Source organism: Phocoena phocoena, chromosome 2 (genome assembly GCF_963924675.1).
Source record: "Phocoena phocoena chromosome 2, mPhoPho1.1, whole genome shotgun sequence".
In the NCBI taxonomy this organism is placed as follows: domain Eukaryota; kingdom Metazoa; phylum Chordata; class Mammalia; order Artiodactyla; family Phocoenidae; genus Phocoena; species Phocoena phocoena.
The window spans coordinates 21,961,369-21,985,653 of record NC_089220.1 but is presented as its reverse complement, the minus strand read 5'-3'; the positions used below and the strand labels follow the sequence as shown (position 1 = coordinate 21,985,653).

General features: G+C 38.8%; 1 protein-coding gene across 1 annotated transcript in view; it reads right to left on the bottom strand.

Annotated features, from left to right (window-relative positions):
- Positions 1–24,285, bottom strand: part of CEP128 (centrosomal protein 128) — a 412,227-nt gene that overhangs the window by 276,923 nt on the left and 111,019 nt on the right. The window contains exons 12-13 of the mRNA XM_065871644.1: positions 19,323–19,673; positions 3,871–4,521 (exon numbers count right to left, since the gene is read on the bottom strand). Coding sequence (XP_065727716.1) covers positions 3,871–4,521; positions 19,323–19,673 — 1,002 coding nt within the window. The remainder of the gene's footprint in view (positions 1–3,870; positions 4,522–19,322; positions 19,674–24,285) is intronic.

The window sequence follows — 24,285 nt, the reverse complement described above, 5'->3', positions numbered from 1 at the left end:
CACACATAAACATACATGCAAAGGAAACATTCTTTGCATGTGGTCAATCTCTCCTTAGCATTCACTGAGCAACCAATTAAGTGACAGGTACTCTACTAGGTGCTGAAGATAACAGGCATGAACCGTAAAAGAGACAGATACAACAGTCAATTCTGACAACGATGAACAAGAAGTGCTTAATAAAGGTGCAAGCAGAGGTATGTGCAACCCAAAGAAGGGACACTAACTGCTGAGAGGGGAAGGGTTATTAGAGAAATGTCCCCATAAGGATATACTATGGGACATTACTGCCTGATTAGTCTCCTCATCTATAAAAGGAGCTTAACAATATCCCTATTCAAGCTACACTCTCGTTTTTGTGAAAGGCTTGCGTATTTTTTGTACAATGTAATTATTAATACCACTCTTGTGGGGCTAAAAAGATTATGGATCAGAGTAGCCAAAAAACTATAAATAACTTAATATGAAAGAGTTTTCCAGTGATTATTTCAGTACCAATAGTGCAATAAAGTACCTCGTTTTCATTTATTATTTGGAATATAACCAGAATCAGCTTTAAAAAAAAAAAACAGGAATAATCTGTGGATGGGATTCAATAAGGATTTGCCAGGCATATGAAGGATGGGATTCAATAAGGATTTGCCAGGCATATGAAGGATGGGATTCAATAAGGATTTGCCAGGCATATGAAGTTAAAGACTTAAAATAACAACAATATAAATACTGACTATATGTCAGGCACTGCTCTAAGACGTTTTCGTATAGTTGTCCCTCATTCCATCCTCACCACAACCTGACTAGGGAGACACTGTTATTGTCTCCTGTTTTGAAACTGAAGCAGAACAACACTAATCATTTGCCGAAGGCTATGTAGTGAGTAAAGCAGAGCCAGGATTTGAACGCAGGAATTCTCTCTACTGTCCATGTTTTCAGCTGCTCTGCCTCACTGCCTTTAAAAGGTACGTATATCGTACGGTTTTAAAAACCAGCTGGGCCCAACTTGCAATGTTAACTAGTTACACCTACCAGTTACTGACAGCCTGTAAGCACCCACATAGAATCTGTTTAAATTACATGTTTCAATGCCTAAAATATATTTGTTTCTTTCCTTTGTATAAGTTTATTATATGTATATAATCAAGTACATAGGAACGTAATTGCTGGAAGCAATTTCCCAAAAGGAAGAAGTTTTGTGAGTTTCAGACAAGAATCTATACCTTATTCACCCCACAAATTTCAGCTAAGACTTGATGCCACTTTGAGTTAACAAAAGAACTGATGTTTTTAATGAGGAATCCTGTATTCACTACCCAAAAATAAACTTACAAGATAAAGTCTCTTATCAGGAAAATTGTTCATTATTTTAAGTTTCAGTAGAATACTTAGCATTTTTTGTGTCTTATAAAAAGTGTAGGTATAGACAGTTTTCCCCCAAGGCCAGTGGTGTCTGGGCCAGCTCATAGAGACACTCAGGAACCAACTGTGCTCATCTCTTCCCAACTCTGCCTCCAGTGATGTTGTTTGATAGCTTGAAAACAGCCAAAAGGGGGGTTTTATACTGCTGAACTTGGCAAATGCTACAAATCAGGGTTCCCCTCTTTGCCCCCGGAGAACCTATTTTTAAAACAGTTATAAGCACAGTAATGCCTAAGTTTGACTAAGAACTTACTTCTTGTTGTAGTTTCATTATTACATTTACATTTCATTTTAGGATTTACAAAGTGATATAACACTCAAAAAAACCCTGTGATAGAGAAAGACATTACTGTTTCCATTCTACTGATGAAGTACAAAAAGGTTAAGTAACTTGACCAAGATCATATGGCCAGCAAATGGCAAAAATATAGAACTCCACTCTTGGTCTTCTGATTCCAATAAGGGCTCCTACAAAACTATTTTTGTTGAAATCGTAATAAGGTGATAACCCAATATCCTTCAAATATTAATAGCAACTAGAGTATTTCATAAAAATAGTTTACATTTAAATTTAAAAACAGGCATGAGGGCATCTTTGGTGGCGCAGTGGTTGAGAGTCCGCCTGCCAATGTAGGGGACGCAGGTTCGTGCCCTGGTCTGGGAGGATCCCACGTGCCGTGGAGCGGCTGGGCCCGTGAGCCATGGCCGCTGAGCCTGCGCGTCCGGAGCCTGTGCTCCGCAACGCAAGAGGCCACAGCGGTGAGAGGCCTCGGTACCGCAAAAAAAAAAAAAAAAAAAAAACAGGCATGAGAAGGGTAAATCTAGATGGGGAAAAATATAACTTCTGCAGAGAAAAAAATATGGGTAATGTATCACACTTATTAGACTCAGAAAAAGTAACAGATTAAGGTGAAGCCAAAAGACAAAGAAATGTAACATTTACAGAGCTATTTATCTAAAGCCCTCTTATACATAACTCAGTATATTAAACCTTCGATGACAACCATTGCTATCAACTCCTGTTAATTAATATAAATGAGTCAAAAGTACGGAATTATATTCATAAAATAGCATGAGGTGGGGCTGTTCCTATGGGTAACTTATTCGGTTTAAGAGAAGAGTAGTGGGCTTTCATGATCTCTGGTTCTCCTGTTAAGCTCATATGCTTCTTTTGTACCACATTATAGAGTAACTATAATATCCTTCCGCATCTCAGTCTTCCGAATTAAAAAAAAAAATCTAAAGTTTTTGGAGAACCTACAGAATAGTTCTAAACGGTGTCTTCTTTATATACAGGTAATTTCTTAAAGCTTTATTGTCACCTCACTATACACAAATACAAAGCACTTCCTTTGGATGAGGAAAGCAATTTTACCACATTACAGGGAAAGAGCCAAACCAGACAGATCACAAAGCAAGTCAGCAGCAAATCCTCTGATTTCTAGCTTTTCAAACATTTTAACCCAACATCCACGGAACATGTTCTGTATGTCTCAAACATCATGCTAGACGCCATAAGAGGATGCAAAAATGGCTAAGACCTGCTACCTGCCCCTCTGGAGATGTATGAAGACACAACAAACACACCATAATATAAGGCAGCCTAAATGTGCTGTACTAGCAGTTCCAAAAAAGAGCTATGGAAACACAGAGAATAGAAAGATTTATCCCAACCTCAGTTGAGATATATGCCATCTTCAGTGAATCCATAAAAGAAGTGAAAAATTAATTGGGCCTTGAAAGATTAGGTAGCCTTTTTCCTCCTGCAGATTGAGGGAAAAGACAATCCAGTCCTCATGGTGTTTTCATACTAATAAACAGAGATTAAAAAATTAAAAGTATGGAATCTATATATGATGATGAGTGCTATGGAGAAAAACTAAAGCAGGAAGGAGGGATAGATTTATCACACTCCTGACAATCATGTTATGAAATGATTCCCCTGCATGGTGATATTTCCCCAAATGTAAGATCTCAATTATGCATTTACCCAGGCAACTTTGATTTGGAAAAGAAGGGGTAAATCTCAAAAGCCTTGGGTTTACAAAACCCATAAGCTGATCCACTTTAGTTACCATACCAATAAGGACCATGGTTATAGCTTCTATGGCCTTGACAAGTCTTTGCCTTTTATATTTTAGGAGATCATAAACGTTGAATGAGGGCACGTTTCAGGTCCACGACTTACTGCCGCCTCTGCCTTTCCTGAACTCCCAAAATAGCTAAACGTTCTTTTTAAAGGGCTTCAGTGCTCTGAACTAGGTGCTTCCAGGTGGCTGCTATAACTCATTTCAACCTGGCCGAACAGGCATGAATAAGCCTCTTTATTGTTAGTTCTATCTTCCCTTCAGTGCTTGGGAATACAGAATGATCTCTAAAAGTTTACGCTTTATTAACTTCATGAGCCACCAGAAAATTTCCTCCAGTATCATCAGGATAATTCAGTGCGGGTACCTTCAGTGTCCTAATATGATTCTCGGCCTCACTCTTTTCTTTCTTGAAGTGCTTCATCAGCTCCTGGATACTCTGTTCATGTTTAGTTTTCATACTCTGCAATGAGAATGTGAGATCTTCCAGCTCCCTCTGGTGAACATCTCTTTCCAGCTTTAACTGTGTAACGATTGTAGCTGTTTCTTCGTCTTTGGATTTTGCCTGTGTCTTGAGGTCAGAGAGGTTCTTGAGTACCTCTTTCCTGGCTCTCTGTTCCTCTGCCAATTTATTGGCGAGATCTGCCCGGATGGCACTCAAGTCCTTGATGGCCTCTTGCATCTCAAGAAGCTGAGCTTGGTCCTTGGCCTGGCTCTCCTTCAGCGCTGCAATTTCTTCCTCCAGGTGCGCTTTCTCAGCTTTCATCTGGCTTTGAATCTTACTCTGCGTTTTCAATTCACTTTCTAGCCTATGGATGGTATCCAGGGAATCCCTGACTTCTAGTTCAAGGTCAGCTTGATGAGACTTAACATCACTTAGTTTCTGCTCCTTACAGTGAAGCTCCTCCTCTTGAAGGGCGCGCCTGGTTAGCACATCATTCAATTCCTTTCGAAGATTCTCTATTTGTTGTAATGCTGCATAAAGCTGGCTTTTCAATTCATCCTTTTCTTTTAGAATCTATTGGGTTAGGAACAGAAAGCAAAAATTACTGTAAAATTCACCATATACACTGCCAGAAAACAAAAATAAGGTTTAAGCCACAAGGAGAAGAAAACTTCATAAAATAATATTTTGTACTTCTTTCTGGTTTTTTAATGAAAAATACTTTTTAGGCTAGAAAAAGGAAGAAAAGTACAATTGCTCTGAAGTAGTACCACACTGAGACATATGTTTCAGATTTTCATCACCAAAACATATCAATCCATGATCATAAATAATTATTTAAATGTAAGATAAAATTGATCAAAAGAATGGGGGAAAAAAGGCTCCAATTATAATTTACCAGAGGTTGAAATAATACAGTGTTACTTAAAGTAACATGATTTGCATTTCAATGGCACACTTTTTAAAAGGAGAAACCTCAAAACAGATACAAAACAGATTCGGAAGATAATACAGGGAAGCAAACAAATATAATCTACGAAAGGTTTTGGTACAATCAGTCATTATTAATCAAGTAATGTTCACAGTGACAAGAAACACACCAGTGTGTGTTTCTTCAAGTCCCATGAAGGTAGAAATGAGTTTAAGATTAGGAGAGGCTGGGAAAGGACTCACAAGAAAACTCAAAGGACCAGAAGGCCATCTCCCTTTGCCAGCCTTTTTAGGGGGTTAGGGCTGACACTGAGGGACGGCAGCCAAGAACTAACCTGCTAATCCTCACCATCCATCAATGCAAACAAAAAAGCCAGCAGCTAAGGAGGCTGAAACTGCCCCCCCACCCCCGCCCCAACACTGGCACCAAGACCATTTCTATACCTGGTTACTGATGCCTACCATGGCTTGAACCCGGAAAAAAAAAAAAAATTAAGATTCATTTTAGAATTAGAAATAATGAGTTAAGATGCAAACAGTTTCAAGGCATTTTTATACTTGACATTTTATACTGCAGTGTGAAACAATTCATGATAAAATGTAATGAGTCAATCACTCCAAAAAAAATAGTTTCCTCAAATCCCTCTCATTTTAACTGGGAGAATCAGCATGAAGCTAACATAAGAAATAATAAAAGGAGGGGATTAAGCAGTTGAACTCTGACCAGGAGAACGGAATTTGATTCTCAGTCCAGTCATAAGCAGTTCTATGGCCTTAAAGAAATTATTTATCTTTATAAAGATAGTAATAAAAGCTACATCAAAGGGTTGTGATAAAGACTAGTGGGAAGGGAGAAACAAAAAGTGGGGGTGGGATTTAAGTTCAAGGAGAAACCAGGATATCAGGGAGGTACTTATGCAAGATAGTGATCAAAGCTGTGAAGAGAGGGGATAACTGATAACCCAATGTCCCTGGGTTGAAAAGAGTCTGGAACACAGATGACAGAGTTTACTCTAGAAGAAAGATTTTAACGCAGGAAAAATGGCTAGGAATATAGATAAGCCTAAGGGTGGATGTATTATTTTTCTATTGCAGTGTAACAAATTCCAACAAATTTAGTGGCTTAAAACAACACCCATTTATTATCTCATTGTTTTCCAGAGGTCGAAAATCCTGACAAGGTATTCTGCCTCTGGTCTCCTAATGCTAAAAGCAAGGTGTCAGCTAACCTGGGCTTTTAGCTGGAGGCTTTGGGGGGAGAATCCACTTGCAAGTTCATTCATGGTGTTGGAAAAATTTAGTTCTGTGGACCTAGGACATGTTTCCTTGCTAGCTTTGGGCCAGGGGTTTTTCTGAGCTTCTGAAGGCCACCCACACTCCTTGGCTCATGGACTCCTCTGTCTCTGCAGCCAGTAACACCACACTGAACCCTTATCATGTTTTGAATCCTTCTGACTTCCCTTTCTCCCAACAGCCAGAATAATTTATCTGCTTTGAAGGACTCCTGTGATTAGATGAGGTCCATCCAGATAATCTCCTTATCTTAAAATCAACTTGCCAAGTAACATATCATAATCATGGGAGTGATATTTCATCTTATTCACAGGTTCCAGGAGTTAGGCTGACACATCTTTGGGAGGTCACTCTACAAACCACACAAAAGAAGACAAAAACTGACAGAATCCAGTCTTGGCTGTAAGGGTAATGTGGGAGGGACCTTAGAATGAGGGGAGGGTGCATAAATATAGTGACTAATGTTTGGAACAGATAACATAGGCCCCTGGCCCTGAGTTAAGAGACTTCCATGTAGCCCTGAAGATAAAAATCATATTTCCAAGATGGTCCTAGCACATAAAATGTCTTTGATTTCAAAATACCGTAAGGTGGTTTAAACAGCAAGGATATTTATTTTTCTCACATGATGGGAAGACCAGAGATGGGGTGTCTCAAGAAGAGTCCTTCAAAGCTCAGGCTCTCATACTCTACAACTCTCCATGTTTCGCCCTCAGCTTCAGTGTTCCAAATATTACATCAATTCATGACCAACGTGACAGCCTTTGGGTGGACAGTCTCCGACTATGTTGGTCAAGTTTAGAATTTCTTTGGCAATATAGATACTAAAAGCTAAGTAAGTTCTGTCTATTTTCTTTTGGTTAATGCTTGGCTAGTAGCCATAGCCCAACATTTTGTCTAGACATTGACTCCGAGTCTGAAAATGTCAGTGTCTTAACCGCTACCTCAGTATCCTGGACATTCCCAGGGGCCCTCAGTTGACTAGCCTTTATCTTGTGGGAATTCAAAACAATGGACTTGGGTCTCCTTTGTCTGGCCAGAAGCACTTAAATAGGAGAACTTGAAAGGGGCCTGAAAAATCAGGCTTGTTTTTTTTTACCTCATTTAAATTTCTGCTAAGTTTCCTACCTCTCTCTCTTGCTTGGACTAACTTCAGCATGGATAAACAATTTGGCTTTTCCAACTCCAAATTATCAGATTCCGTAAATGCGGATTATAGATTGCAGATTTTTCAGTCTCCCAATGCCCCCAAATCTTGCTCTCTGCTTTTAGACAGATCAGTTTCAACCTATACTTGTCTTTGCCTTCCAGGACTTTTCTGAAGGCTGCAATAAGTACACAACAGACTCCAACATCCTAAAGTTTATCTACTGGTCACTTAATACCATCCCCTGAAGCACAGCATCAAGGTCCCAAGGTATGACTTCTGATGGTTCAATCAACAGCATGGCAAGGTTTTCCAATTATTCCTTTAGAGAAGTACGATCCTCTCTGTCCTGACCCCACTTCTCCACTTAATCAACCTTACATTTTAGGTTCTTTAACTTATAGCTCCTTACTCCTAGAACTGATGTTTCACATAAGCTTGAATTTCTTCTGCTGAGAGCAAGGGAAAACTCCAGTTCAAGCTGGCTTAAACTACAAGGTAATTTATTATCATTCCAGGCAGAACTGCTCCACAGTATGTCAAAGCTCTAGATCCACCTCTCTGCACTGTTCTCAGTAGTACCCTCCCTTGGAGTGAGGCTTCATTCTCAGGACCATAGCAAGATAGCTTCAGCCATTTCAGACATCACAGCCAAATATAACAATGTTCAGAGAAGAGGAACATCTCCCTCTTAGTGTTATCTCTTTTTAGGAATGAGTAAATGTTTACCAGAAGCTCCCCAACAGACTTCATAGTTCATTCTTCAGAAGAAGAATAGTTCTTGATCAGACGAGGGCTATATGCATAGTAACTGGCCTACATTAATTTTTTAATGTAATGGAATGAATTGCGGTGCGGTCAGGGAGGTAACCAAGACCACTATAGGAGCCAACTGATATCCTACGTAAGTTTTGCTAGTACCACTCAAGAGCAGGAACAGAAAAACTAGAGAGTTGGGTTGATTCCAAATTGAACATCAGTAAAATGTGTGAGGTGGAAGCAAGAAATTGAAGATGCTGGTGAACATGTCGTCAGAGTAGCTTTTCACGAAGTCCAGTCTGACAGGAAAAAAACCGATTCCAGGAAACAGCTGGTCAACCAAAGGAATGTGGAAAGATCCAAAGCAGATGGTAACAGTTAAAAGAGGAAAAGGGAATAAAAGAAATGTGGACAGAGGCTGAAATGTTAGAACAAAAGATCTGAACACAGAGAAATTACAGATGATGACAAATCTTAGCCATTGAAATTAGCTGCTGAGTGATTTGAAGGTCACCATAAAAGAGGAAATTAGTGAAGTATAAGGATACAGAGTTCAATGGGTTGCTGACTTGAACTTGGAAATCACCGAAGATACTGGCAAGAATTACATGTAATGAAATAGGCTGAGGGGAAGCCAGGTGTGAAAATCCTTGGGAAATGTGGAGGCGAAATGGAGAAATGAGTAGCAGTCAGGAACAATGGGAAGGGAATGTTCTAACCAAACACTGCTTCCATAGAAGAAGAGCTATAAGGGAAGATTATAAGACGAGGATTGAAAATGGCTGGCGTAAAGCCAAAAGAATGATACGGCCTAAAACCATGGACATTATAGGAACAGGAACCAATTCCTCCAAGGCCTGACTGCCCAGTATATATAGTTTTTTGAATTAACTAAAAGGTACAGAAGAAAAATTTTTAAAGAAAAAAAGGTTATTTTTCTGCATGTGAGGGAACATGCAGAAAGACTACCGGATTATACTAACATATCAGTGCTCTAGCCTTTCTTAAATTGTGTATAACAATTACACATTAAAAAACTATGCACTTTAGCACTGATCCTTCTTACTTTTCAACCATTAAGAAATTCAAATATTAAAAGACAGTATATATTACATATAGCTCTTTTATTTCCCTCAGCATGAAGGCAATACACAGAAGGAAAAGATGGCAATTTAAGATTCTTGAAGTCAAATACTATCAAGCAAAAAGCTCAATACATGGGCAAGCCAATTATTCTGCCAATTCAACAAGAAAAGCAAGACAAAACCAAGCCAAACCTAGGGATCATTCCCATTATCCATGTTATAAAAAAGAACATGAATTTGGAAACATTCAGAAAAGTATACATTATGATCAAAATCCAAGTTCAGATTTTTTCCTTTATCATTTTCAAAGCACATATAAAAACCAATGACTTCAAAAAGCACTTTAAAAGAAAAAGGCAACGAGGGGAAGATGACGGAAGAGTAAGACGCAGAGATCACCTTCCTCCCCACAGATACACCAGAAATACATCTACACGTGGAACAGCTCCTACAGAACACCAACTGAACGCTGGCAGAAGACCTTACACCTCACAAAAGTCAAGAAACTCCCCCACGTACTTGGGTAGGGCAAAAAAAAAAAAGAATAAACAGAGACAAAAGGATAGGGATGGGACCTGCACCACTGGGAGGGAGCTGTGAAGGAGGAAATGTTTCCACACACTAAGAAGCCCCTTCGCGGGCGGAGACTGCGGGAGGCGGAGGGGGAAAGCTTCTGAGCCGCGGAGAAGACCACAGCAAGTGGGGTGAGGAGGGTAAAGCGGGGAGATTCCCGCACAGAGGATCGGTGCCGACCCACATTCACCAGCGTGAGAGGCTTGTCTGCTCACCCGCCGGGGTGGGCGAGGCTGGGAGCTGAGGCTCGGGCTTCGGTCACAGCGCAGGGAGAGGACTGGGGTGGGCAGCATGAACACAGCCTGCAAGGGGTTAGTGTACCACAGCTAGCCGACTAGCTCGCTAACCTGGATGGAGTCTGGGGAAAAGTTTGGACCTGCCTAAGAAGCAAGAGACTTTTTCTTCCCTCTTTGTTTCCTGGTGCCCGAGGAGAGGGGATTAAGAGCGCTGCTAAAAGGAGCTCCAGAGACGGGCGCGAGCCTCGGCTAAAAGCGCGGACCCCAGAGACGGGCGTGACACGCTAAGGCTGCTGCTGCCGCCACCAAGAAGCCTGTGTGCGAGCACAGGTCACTATCCACACCCACCTTCCGGGGAGCCTGTGCAGCCCGCCACTGCCAGGGTCCTGGAATCCAGGAACAACTTCCCCGGGAGAACGCACGGCGCGAAACAGCCTGGTGCAACGTCTCGCCGGCTTCTGCCGCCGCAGGACTGCCCCGCACTCCATGCCCCTCCCTTCCCCCCCCACCCCGGCCTGAGTGAGCCAGAGCCCCCAGTCAGCGGCTCCTTTAACCCGATCCTGTCTGAGCTAAGAACAGACGCCCTCCGGCGACCTACAAGGAGAGGCGGGGCCAAATCCAAAACTAAGTCCCTGGGAGCTGTGAGAACAAAGAAGAGAAAGGGAAATCTCTCCCAGCAGCCTCAGGAGCAGCGGCTTAAAGCTCCACAATCAACTTGATGGACCCTGCATCTGTGGAATACCTGAATGGACAACGAATCATCCCAAATTGAGGAGGTGGACTTTGAGAACAAGATTTATGATTTTTCCCCTTTTCCTCTTTTTGTGTGTATGTGTATGCTTCTGTGTGAGATTTTGCCTGTATAACTTTGCTTCCACCATTTGTCCTTGGGTTCTATCCGTCCTTTTTGGTTTTTTTAATAATTATTTATTTTAATAACTTTATAATATTTTATCTTATTTTATTTTATTTTATCTTCTTTCTTTCTTTCCTTCCTTACTTCCATACTCCTTCCCTCCCTCCTTTCTTTCTTTCTTTCTTGTTCTACTAATTCTTTCTTTCTACTTTTTCTCCCTTTTATTCTGAGCCATGTGGATGAAAGGCTCTTGGTGCTGCAGCCAGGATTAGTGCTGTGCCTCTGAGGTGGGAGAGACAACTTCAGGACACTGGTCCACAAGAGACCTCCCAGCTCCACATAATATCAAGTGGCGAAAATCTCCCAGAGATCTCCATCTCAACACCAGCACCCAGCTTCACTCAACAACCAGCAAGATACAGTGCTGGATGCCCTAAGCCAAACAACTAGCAAGAAAGGAGCACAACCCCACCCATTAGCAGAGAGGCTGCCTAAAATCATAATAAGTCCACAGACACTCCAAAACACACTACCAGACGTGGACCTGCCCACCAGAAAGACAAGATCCAGCCTCATCCACCAGAACACAAGCACTAGTTCCCTCCACCAGGAAGCCTACACAAACCACTGAAGCAACCTTAGACACTGGGGACAGACACCAAAAACAATGGGAACTACAAACCTGCAGCCTGCAAAAAGGAGACCCCAAACACAGTAAGATAAGCAAAATGAGAAGACAGAAAAACACACAGCAGATGAAGGAGCAAGATAAAAACCCACCAGACCTAACAAATGAAGAGGAAATACACAGTCAACCTGAAAAAGAATTCAGAATGATAGTAAAGATGATCCAAAATCTTGGAAATAGAATAGAAAAAATGCAAGAAACATTTAACAAGGACCTAGAAGAACTAAAGAGGAAACAAGCAATGATGAACAACACAATAAATGAAATTAAAAATACTCTAGAAGGAATCAATAGCAGAATAACTGAGGCAGAAGAAAGGATAAGTGACCTGAAAGATAAAATAGTGGAAATAATTACTGCAGAGCAAAATAAAGAAAAAAGAATGACAAGAACTGAGGACAGTCAAAGAGACCTCTGGGACAACACCAAACGCACCAACATTCGAATTATAGGGGCTCCAGAAGAAGAAGAGAAAAAGAAAGGGACTGAGAAAATATTTGAAGAGATTATAGTTGAAAACTTCCCTAATATGGGAAAGGAAATACTTAATCAAGTCCAGGAAGCACAGAGAGTCCCATACAGGATAAATCCACGGAGAAATATGCCAAGACACATAGTAATCAAACTGTCAAAAATTAAATACAAAGAAAACATACTAAAAGCAGCAAGGGAAAAACAACAACACACAAGGGAATCCCCATAAGGTTAACAGCTGATCTTTCAGCAGAAACTCTGCAAGCCAGAAGGGACTGGCAGGACATATTTAAAGTGATGAAGGAGAAAAATCTGCAACCAAGATTACTCTACCCAGCAAGGATCGCATTCAGATTTGATGGAGAAATCAAAACCTTTACAGACAAGGAAGGAAAAGCTGAAAGAGTTCAGCACCACCAAACCAGCTCTACAACAGATGCTAAAGGAACTTCTCTAGGCAAGAAACACGAGAGAAGGAAAAGACTTTCAATAACGAACCCAAAACAATTAAGAAAATGGGAATAGGAACATACATATCGATAATTACCTTAAATGTCAATGAAATAAATGCTCCCACCAAAAGACAAAGATTGGCTGAATGGATACAAAAACAAGACCCATATATATGCTGTCTACAAAAGACCCACTTCAGATCTAGAGACACATACAGACTGAAAGTAAGGGGATGGAAAAAGATATTCCATGCAAATGGAAACCAAAAGAAAGCTGGAGTAGCAATACTCATATCAGACAAAATAGACTTTAAAATAAAGACTAATAGAAGAGACAAAGAAGGACACTACATAATGATCAAGCAATCGATCCAAGAAGAAGATATAACAATTGTAAATATTTATGCACCCAACATAGGAGCACCTCAATACATAAGGCAAATACTAACAGCCATAAAAGGGGATATCGACAGTAACACATTCATAGTAGGGGACTTTAACACCCCACTTTCACCAATGGACAGATCATCCAAAATGAAAATAAATAAGGAAACACAAGCTTTAAATGATACATTAAACAAGATGGATTTAATTGATATTTATAGGACATTCCATCCAAAAACAACAGAATACACATTTTTCTCTAGTACTCATGGAACATTCTCCAGGATAGATCATATCTTGGGTCACAAATCAAGCCTTGGTAAATTTAAGAAACTTGAAATTGTATCAAGTATCTTTTCCAACCACAATGCTATGAAACTAGATATCAATTACAGGAAATGATCTGTAAAACATACAAACACATGGACGCTAAACAACACATTACTTAATAATGAAGAGATCACTGAAGAAATCAAAGAGGAAATCAAAAAATACCTAGAAACAAATGACAATGGAGACACGACGACCCAAAACCTATGGGATGCAGCAAAAGCAGTTCAAAGAGGGAAGATTATAGCAATACAATCCTACCTTAAGAAACAGGAAACCTCTCGAATAAACAACCTAACCTTGCACCTAAAGCAATTAGAGAAAGAAGAACAAAAAAACCCCAAAGTTAGCAGAAGGAAATAAATCATAAAAGTCAGATCAGAAATAAATGAAAAAGAAGTGAAGGAAACGATACCAGAGATCAATAAAACTAAAACCTGGTTCTTTGAGAAGATAAACAAAATTGATAAACCGTTAGCCAGACTCATCAAGAAAAAAAGGGAGAAGACTCAAATCAATAGAATTAGAAATGAAAAAGGAGAAGTAACAACTGACACTGCAGAAATACAAAAGATCATGAGAGATTACTAAAAGAAACTCTACGCCAATAAAATGGACAACCTGGAAGAAATGGACAAGTTCTTAGAAATGCAAAGCCTGCCAAGACTGAATCAGGAAGAAATAGAAAATAAGAACAGACCAATCACAAGCACTGAAATTGAAACTGTGATGAAAAATCTTCCAACAAACAAAAGCCCAGGACCAGATGGCTTCACAGGCAAATTCTATCAAACATTTAGAGAAGAGCTAACACCTATCCTTCTCAAGCTCTTCCAAAATATAGCAGAGGGAAGAACACTCCCAAACTCATTCTACGAGGCCACCATCACCCTCATACCAAAACCAGACAAGGATGTCACAAAGAAAGAAAACTACAGGCCAATATCACTGATGAACATAGATGCAAAAATCCTCAACAAAATACTAGCAAACAGAATTCAACAGCACATTAAAAGGATCATACACCATGATCAAGTGCGGTTTACTCCAGGAATGCAAGGATTCTTCAATATACACAAATCAAACAATGTGAAAAAACATATTAACAAACTGAAGGAGAAAAACCATATGATCATCTCAATAGATGCAGAGAAAGCTTTCGACAAAATTCAACACCCATTTATGATTAAAACCCTGCAGAAAGTAGGCACAGAGGGAGCTCTCCTCAACATAATAAAGGCCATATATGACAAACCCACAGCCAACATTGTCCTCAATGGTGAAAAACTGAAAGCATTTCCACTAAGATCAGGAACAAGACAAGGTTGCCCACTCTCACCACTATTATTCAACATAGTTTTGGAAGTTTTAGCCACAGCAATCAGAGAAGAAATGGAAATAAAAGGAATCCAAATCGGAAAAGAAGTAAAGCTGTCACTGTTTGCAGATGACATGATACTATACCTAGAAAATGCTAAAGATGCTACCAGAAAACTACTAGACCTAATCAATGAATTTGGTAAAGTAGCAGGATACAAAATTAACGCACAGAAATCTCTGGCATTCCTATACACTAATGATGAAAAATCTGAAAGTGAAATAAGGAAAATACTCTCATTTATCATTGCAACAAAAAGAATAAAATATCTAGGTATAAACCTACCTAAGGAGACAAAAGACCTGTATGCAGAAAATTATAAGACACTGATGAAAGAAATTAAAGATGATACAAATAGATCGAGAGATATACCATGTTCTTGGGTTGGAAGAATAAACATTGTGAAAATGACTCTACTACCCAAAGCAATCTACAGATTCAATGCAATCCCTATCAAACTACCACTGGCATTTTTCACAGAACTAGAACAAAAAATTTCACAATTTGTATGGAAACACAAAAGACAGAACTGGAGGAATCAGGCTCCCTAACTTCAGACTATACTACAAAGCTAGAGTAATCAAGGCAGTATGGTACTGGCACAAAAACAGAAAGATAGATCAATGGAACAGGACAGAAAGCCCAGAGATAATCCCACACACATATGGTCACCTTATCTTTGATAAGGAGGCAGGAATGTACAGTGGGGAAAGAACAGCCTCTTCAATAAGTGCTGCTGGGAAAACTGGACAGGTACATGTAAAAGTATGAGATTAGATCACTCTGTAGCACCATACACAAAAATAAGCTCAAAATGGATTAAAGACCTAAATGTAAGGCCGGAAACTATCAAACTCTTAGAGGAAAACATAGGCAGAACACTCAAGATCCTTTTTGACCCACCTGCTAGAGAAATGGAAATAAAAACAAAAATAAACAAATGGAACCTAATGAAACTTCAAAGCTTTTGCACAGCAAAGGAAAGCGTAAACAAGACCAACAGACAACCCTCAGAATGGGAGAAAGTATTTGCAAATGAAGCAACTGACAAAGGATTAATCTCCAAAATTTATAAGCAGCTCATGCAGCTCAATAACAAAAAAACAAACAACCCAATCCAAAAATGGGCAGAAGACCTAAATAGACATTTCTCCAAAGAAGATATACAGACTGCCAACAAACACATGAAAGAATGCTCAACATCATTAATCATTAGAGAAATGCAAATCAAAACTGCAATGAGATATCATCTCACACCAGTCAGAATGGCCATCATCAAAAAATCTAGAAACAATAAATGCTGGAGACGGTGTGGAGAAAAGGGAACACTCTTGCACTGCTGGTGGGAATGTGAATTGGTTCAGCCACTATGGAGAACAGTATGGAGGTTCCTTAAAAATCTACAAATAGAACTACCATATGACCCAGCAATCCCACTACTGGGCATATACCCTGAGAAAACCATAATTCAAAAAGAGTCATGTACCAAAATGTTCACTGCAGCTCTATTTACAATAGCCCAGAGATGGAAACAACCTAAGTGTCCATCATCGGATGAATGGATAAAGAAGATGTGGCACATATATACAATGGAATATTACTCAGCCATAAAAAGTAACAAAATTGAGCTATTTTTAATGAGGTGGATAGATCTCGAGTCTGTCATACAGAGTGAAGTAAGTCAGAAACAGAAAGACAAATACCCTATGTATATGTATAACTGAACATATGTATATGTATAACTGATTCACTTTGTTGTAAAGCAGAAACTAACACACCATTGTAAAGCAATTATACTCTGATAAAGATGTAAAAGAAAAAGGCAAAAGTATCACCATTTATGATTAGATTATTTATATCAATAAAATTTTAGACCTTCCAATATGCGTTCATCTACATATCTCTAAAGAATATCATGATTCCCTGATATAAACATCCCTGTCATTGTCTTTTTTCTTCCCCCCAACATCTTTATTGGAGTATAATTGCTCTACAACAATGCGTTAGTTTCTGCTGTGTAACACAGTGAATCAGTCATACATATATACAGGTATCCCCATATCTCCTCCCTCTTGCGTCTCCCTCCCACCCTCCCTATCCCACCCCTCTAGGTGGTCACAAAGCACCGAGCTGATCTCCCTGTGCTATGCAGCTGCTTCCCACCAGTCATCCATTCTACATTTGGTAGTGTATATATGTCCATGCCACTCTCTCACCTCGTCCCAGCCCACCCCTCCCCCTCTCCGTGTCCTCAAGTCCACTCTCCACATCTGTGTGTTTATTCCTGTTCTGCCCGTAGGTTCTTCAGAACCCTTTTTTTTTTTTTTTTTTTTAGATTCCATATATATGGGTTAGCATACAGTATTTGGTTTTCTCTTAAGGAAAGTATACAACCTTACCTTTCTGGGTTTTTTCTGCAATAATATGCTATTTGTTTGATATTACATATTCTTCAGTAATGACGTAGTTTTGTGATATAATATATATCTTATAATCTTACCAAGATTCCAAAATGTAAAGAGCAGAAAAAAATAAATAAGAGCAATTTTTAAGAGAATAAAAGCCTTTGGCCTTCTAATGAATTTTTAAGTGGCACAGCTTAAAGCAGAAAATAAATTAAGCTGGAAAAGAAAAACAGAAGTAGGCACAGAACTATTTTGAAAATCCAAGAATTGCATTATCTGAGCATATAAAATGGCTCAACAAGGCTACTTATTAAACAATTAACTCATTCTTTAAACTATAACGTGTTTTATTTGTAAACCAGTATCATTTTTATTTTAACATACACTTCCAAATATACCCTGGAGTCATTTTTGGAAAATAATTAGTCCTAAAAAACAAAAAAGGAGTAGGCTGTATTACTACTGCCCTGTGATTTTATTAAAAATTAAATACTCTTTAGAGGTATTATTCAGTAAGATATTAAAAATATATTTTTTCCAGGGCTTCCCTGGTGGCGCAGTGGTTGGGAGTCCGCCTGCCGATGCAGGGGACACGGGTTCGTGCCCCGGTCCGGGAGGATCCCACATGCCGCGGAGCGGCTGCGCCCGTGAGCCATGGCCGCTGAGCCTGCGCATCCGGAGCCTGTGCTCTGCAACGGGAGAGGCCGCAACAGTGAGAGGCCCGCGTATCGCAAAAAAAAAAATACTTTTTCCAAAGTTATTTACAATGTATTTCCACATCACAGACTTACTGGACACTTGAATTTGCAGTGAAATATCTGTTACCCTTTCTTCCTTGATTAACCGTTGCTCTAACTGCGACATGCTGCATTAATTTTTAAGGCTTTTAAAGTGGAAATTACAATGCCTGCTGTGATAATTGTAATACTACCCTAACTGTGGCAATCACTTTAAAACTACTTCTTTGCTTATCATTAGCAATGCTAAGTGATAAAAATAATTATATCAAGAGTATTCTGGGAAATGACTGTTTAACAATTTTTAATATTCTGAAAAGCTCAATCTAGATAACTCTCAGTACCATGGATTAGGATACTGTCTGATGGCACGGACCCTTCTAAATTTCCTCTAATTAAGTAAAATCCCCAGATGGTTCTCAATCAATCAATCCCCCCAACCCCTCTTCTCTCTAGCTACCTCCCTTATAGCCAGGCTCATTGAACCAGCTGCCAAACCAGGCTGACAACAGAATAATCAAGGTAGAGCAATTTCCTGGGATCAAATCAATTCAGATTCAAGCCTGAAAGGCTTAGAGCTGCTTTACCTTTGGGCAACTAGTAATCCAGTAAGTGTCAGATGGGTTAAAGTGAAAAGCACTCCACAATGAGTGCAAAGTGATCACTTCCTCCATCTTTTATATGTCCAAGAAATTCATACGTAAAAACGAAAGCATCTTTTCCATGACAGCTCATCTGTCATGAAATAAGCATCTGTCACTCTTAAGTGCTGACAATTGATTTTATAAATATAATTGCCCTACATTTTGCTTTCTTTTGAAAGAAAGTCGACTTATCCAAATGACTGTTCTTCTGGAACACTCAGAGTTCTTGACAAGTGACAAATGACAAAGCAGAAGTGATAAACCAAGACTAAACATGAATAAAAATCAATCATGACTTTCCTGCTTATTACCTTAGAAACATCTGGGTTTAATTCAATGCAAAGATACAGTTGAGAATCAACATAGGAGCATAAAATCCATTTAAAGTAACTGATTATACAAGAGAAAAGATGATGTGAAATGCATACACAGATCAATGAAATGCTTTTTGTCGCTATCAAAGAGGCACAAAAGTCTTAAAGAGGTTTGAGATCTGATAATACCGTCAGCGAGATTATCAATGTCACCCACTTAACTTATAGAAGCTGCCAGAAAATGCTCCAGCAGTAACGGCTGCATTTTAAACGCTTCTTTCTAACCAATACTGAAGTTGAAATATACAAATAAATGAGATTTTAAAATAAATGCATTGGGGGAAAAGGCATGTGATATTAAGGAAGATTTTGTGATTCTCTTCCATTTGGATATTAAAGAATAATTTCAAATTAGGGAACTAAAAGCTATACTAGAGGAGGAGAGTGGATCTATTTTAAGCGTAAACTCTGGAAAGCCACAGAATGTTAAAAGATTACAAAGGCTTTAAAACGCTTTTAAAAACTAAGTTACCTTTTACCTTGAAATAGTCTAGACATAAAGACTCTTCTATCAAGAACATCTTGATAGGTTATATGCACAGCATAGCATTCAAGTGTTTGTTCAAAGGACATATGAATGAATGGTTGGTCACAGCAAAAACCAGTCCTCAGGAATCTGGCTTTTATACCTGATTATTCTTGTCCGTCAGCTGATCAAGAGTTTCAGATTGTTTCTCCAGTGCTCGCTCTAACTTCTTATGCTTAAGCTTCCACTGCCTAATGGACTCCTGAGCTTTCAGCTTCAGCTCTTCTCTCCTCTCCTCTGCCACCTGTCTCAGGGCCTCCGACTGCTGGAACTCAAGGAGGTACTGCTCGGCCTGCTTGGTTGCATCCTCAGCATGCTGAGTCAGCTTTGAGATCTGGAGGTCAGCGCACTTATGTCTGGCGTCACATGTCTCAAAGTGATTCTGGATCTCCTTCAGTTCATCCAACATCTCTAGTTGCTGTTTCTCCCTGTTCTCCAATTCACATGTTAAATTCTAGGAAGAAAGCATGTGAGATATCAGGAACACGTTCTTGTCAAAATTAGATGCATAACATATCATCAAACAAGAATCACCAACGTCACTAAATTAGCAATCAATCTAGAAAATATGATCTTTTTCCATGTACTTTATGATCACATTAGTTGAGAATAATTTTTTATAAAAATATTTTCTTTTTTAGACTACTTCATTATCCAAAAAGGAAAAATATTTTTTTTTCCAATTGACTGTCACTAAAATAGAAGGTCTTGCTGATGAGAAAAACAATGTGCATTACTTTAGTAAGAACCTAGTGTTCTGTACAACTGAAGAAACGTCAATGTTTTAAAATTTGTCAGATATCAGAGCAATTATATGCAATCATACGTAATGCTTCACTTTTTGGCAGCACCTAAAATTTTGTTATAATAAAATAAAACTCTGTAACAAAAAATGAGCATTGATGATAGAAACATCAGTAATAGATAACACTGTATGTGAAAGTCCATTTAAAAGACTCTATAGATAGGTTATTTCCAGCTAAATCAACATAATGTTGTAAGTTGATGAACTTACCTCCAGCTTATATAAATCACTGCAGGATAGATTTTTAAATAAACTTACATTTATGTGGAATACATACCTAATCAAGAAAAGAACCTAACTTTTTTTTCTTTTTTTTTTTAAGAACCTAAACTCTTAAAAGCTAGCTTCCTCAAACCAAAAGTGGTCAATAATACATTTGGAACTTAACACTTAATCATCATGATTCACACATATTTTTAATCTGAGAAGAATGGGCAAAGATGGATTGTTAACTTCAAAAGTGAGAGGACATTATATAACATTCTATACAAATAAAAGAATGAACATAATCATTAACATTAAGCCATTCTTGTAAAACTCTGGAAGGGAGTGACAAGTTCAAATACAAGTGCTTCCAATGTATCCCATAAGCTGTCCCTCCTGAGCCTTAGTTTCCAAATACCTGTGGTTACAACGGTGACATGAAAATGTCATGTGTCCAAGTAAGACTAGGTTCAGAAGGCTAAGATGATGCTGCAAGCTGGACAAACAATAAATATCATCTACACTGTCCTGAAGCACCTACAGAGACTGGAAACATTTAAAAACCTCCTATGACTCTAACAGCAGAACAGTTCAGTTCCAGATTCATCATCCCTGAACTGTGGCTCAAATAAAGTTAAATTTCTCTCATGATTAAAGTCATGGTGTGACATCATGGCAATAACATAAAAATAATGCCTCGAAAACAAGAGGTTTGCATTTGCTCAGTTTGCTAAATTCAATGCAGCCTGGAAGAGATGAGTCACTCCTTTATCCACCCAAACAAAACAGTAAATTGAGAACTGTGCACTTGTTTGTGTGGAAAATTCTAAAATGAGATCAGAAAACCCTAGTGATGGTGGTTTACCCCTTTGCCCTTATCTAAAAGTTTTACCACTATGCCAGAAATCAGCTTTATTAACAAGCAGTAGTCAAGTGGTTTCCAGATCAATAGAGAGACACCATTTTTTTCCCCACAACAAAGACTTGGGAGACTGGTTTCACTTGCTATGTGTTAGGCAGATAATTTACAGAAAGGTTAATAAGATCTGGCTACAACACCAAAGAAGATAATAATCTAACTGTGGAGATATTCAGACTATCAGCTAAATTACAAGAGTGGATAGTACAAGGTGACGACAGACAGCTACTTGAACGGGTCTATATTCTACAGCGTGGCTGGGGAGGGTCTCTTAGGAGGTGACATATGAGCTGAGATCTAAATAAGAAGGAGCTGGCAATAATAACAACAACAACTACTACTACTACTACTAAAGTTTATTAAGCAGTTAAGTTGTGCAAGGGATAGTGCAAATGCTTTATACGAATTACCTCATTCAATGCCACCACAAAACTAAAGTAAGGCACTCTTACTATCTTGGTTTTACTGAAAGGTAACGAACACTTGGAACTTGCCCAAGTTCACATACCTAACAAGTGAGAGCACAGGATTCAGACCCAGATAGTCTGACTCCAGAGCCCATGTTTTCAACTCTTTACTAAGCTTTCAGATTCCCAGAGGACCCTAACTCCATGCCTCTTAGGTCACCCACTCCCATAGTCCTATCCTAGGGTTTTTTTCAGAACTGTCACCTTTGAAGCAAAAGGTATGTCCAACCCCACCCCTCCCCATTATCTCCCCCTCAGGCCTCTGGCTTTATCTACCAATCTTCCCAGTTCCCTTTTCTTCTCCTTTTCTTCTGATACATCTGTTCCTCATTGTCAAGAGGATGACCATTCCCTTGATATTCCTTTTGCTGATTTTAAATTCCAGGCTCTTTAACCTAATTTTCTTAATTTCACTTTAGCCACTCCCTTGCTCACATCTCAAACTCCCTTTAAAAACTGCTCATCTACTGAACTTGAACAGCAAAACCACCAACTCTGGAGGAACTACAAAAATCTCCTATTTCCTATATCAGGTTACTCAGTCCTCCAAGGAAAATCACACATGAGTATCAGGCGATGTGATGGGACACTGAAAGCCATCCTCAGTGCCCAGAAATTCTTCTGCAGGCCCCCACCCAGTCCATTGTACTATCTCTGAACCTAACAGCTTTTTACTCACTGTAGGATATAACATAGCTCCCCCGTGAGAAATAAAATTGAGGCTATTAGGCAGGACACCCCCCAAATTTCCTACATGTACCATCCTGAATCTTACCAATGGTTACTCTCTCCTCCTCTCTAGGCTCTGAGGAAAAGGGATCTTTTAGAGAAACTAGCCTACCTTTGCTATTTCCTTCCACATCCATCAAGGGATTCACTATACCAGTTATGTCCTCTCCTTCATGTACTGAACCTCTCTTTCCCTACTAGATCATTCTTCTCTACTTCTCCCACCTTAAAAAACACAGTAATTTTTTTTTAAACTAAACAAACAAAACAACCTTTATCAATCTGACATGATCTTCTAACCAGCACCCTGTACTCTTCCCTTCCTGTTAAACTCCTGCAAAGAGCAATCTACACTTGATGCCCCACAATCTTATTTCCAATTCACCTCTCGATTCACTGGTACCGGTCCCGATACACAATTAAAATAACTCTCATCAAGATCCCCAAAGATAACCTACAGCCAAATACAATGGACTCTACAAATCTTTCCTAATATCCTTGTTGAATGTGGCACTGCCAATTACTTCTGCTCATTCTTAATCTCTCTTCTTCCCTGACTTTCATAATATACTCTTCACTAGTTCTCCTTTTTCTTCCTGTTTTTTCATAGTCTCCTTCCCTGGGTCTCTTCAAATATTTGGCTTTTAAATAGAGATAACTGTATAGGGTTCTAGTATTAAGCATCATTCCATCTAGACAATGCCTTTGGTGGTAAGTATATAGGTAAACAGAGATATAAGTGATTCCTAATTCAGAGCCAGACTCATCTTCTCAACTCCAAACCTTTAAATATCTAATTACATAATGACTTTCTACACTTGGTAATTCCACGGGCATCTTAATTTCAGCACGTCAAAAAAGTGAATTTATTGGATGCCCAACTCCTAACAAAAAAATAGTCTTTTTAAAATAGCAGTAAAGGCTCTCCGCTGAGGAAGGATAAAAATGGAGGTGGACTTGTGTATTTAAATACAGTGAGAAAGTTGGAAATAACTGCTGTAGGAAAAGAGAAAATCAACAAGAGATAAATGTTTAAAAGCTGACAGATATAAATGAGGTTACAGTTAGACAGTCTCAAATTTCTAATGGATCCAAGAGTATACAAAATTCTTCGAATTTCTCCAGCATTTCTTTTGAATCCAGAAATAAAATAAGTTCAGCATTATTTATCCTTCTGTAATTACAGAGCACAAGAATAGGCACAGGATTAATATATGCAAGCCCAGAGCTTAACAACATAATAGGAAGATACTATTCAGTCACTCTTTTGACATTCTCTTTAATCCATCTTCCTCAAAAAACCAATCAGAATAATCTCATTGTAATAAACATTTCTCCCCCACAAATCAAAAGATTATGCTATAGAACCCTCATAACAATTCCTCCAATAAACACACACACTCATACATACATACACACAGATCACACACATATACACAGAGAGAGCACATGAAGCATACAAACACATCATTATGCATGGATAAATGCTTTCAAGGTAGGCACGTATAGTAAATATTAGTATCCTCCTATGTACTACATGAAACGTTAAATGGAAGGCAATTTTCTTATTTATTCCATTATGATGATTTTCAATGCCAACATTACTGTCATACATTCCTGGAAGCACCTTCTACCCTGAAGAACTTTTTATATTTAAATTGTGTGAAATTATCTCAGCTACTAAAGCTGGTTAAATTTCATATTACTTAATTAAGCCCATTATTTATTTCTCACTATGTAAGTAACCATCAAAGATAAGAACAATCCAGAAACACACTTTTTACCAAGAATTCCTTCCAGTTGGAGGGGAGGAAAAAACTTCAGAATCCTAAAGGGAACCTTTTTAGTTTCTGTGGCTGGGCCTGAGAATTAAACTAACATAAGACAGATTAACAGGAGAAAAGAACATGAATTTTATTTAATACTTTTATGTATACATAGG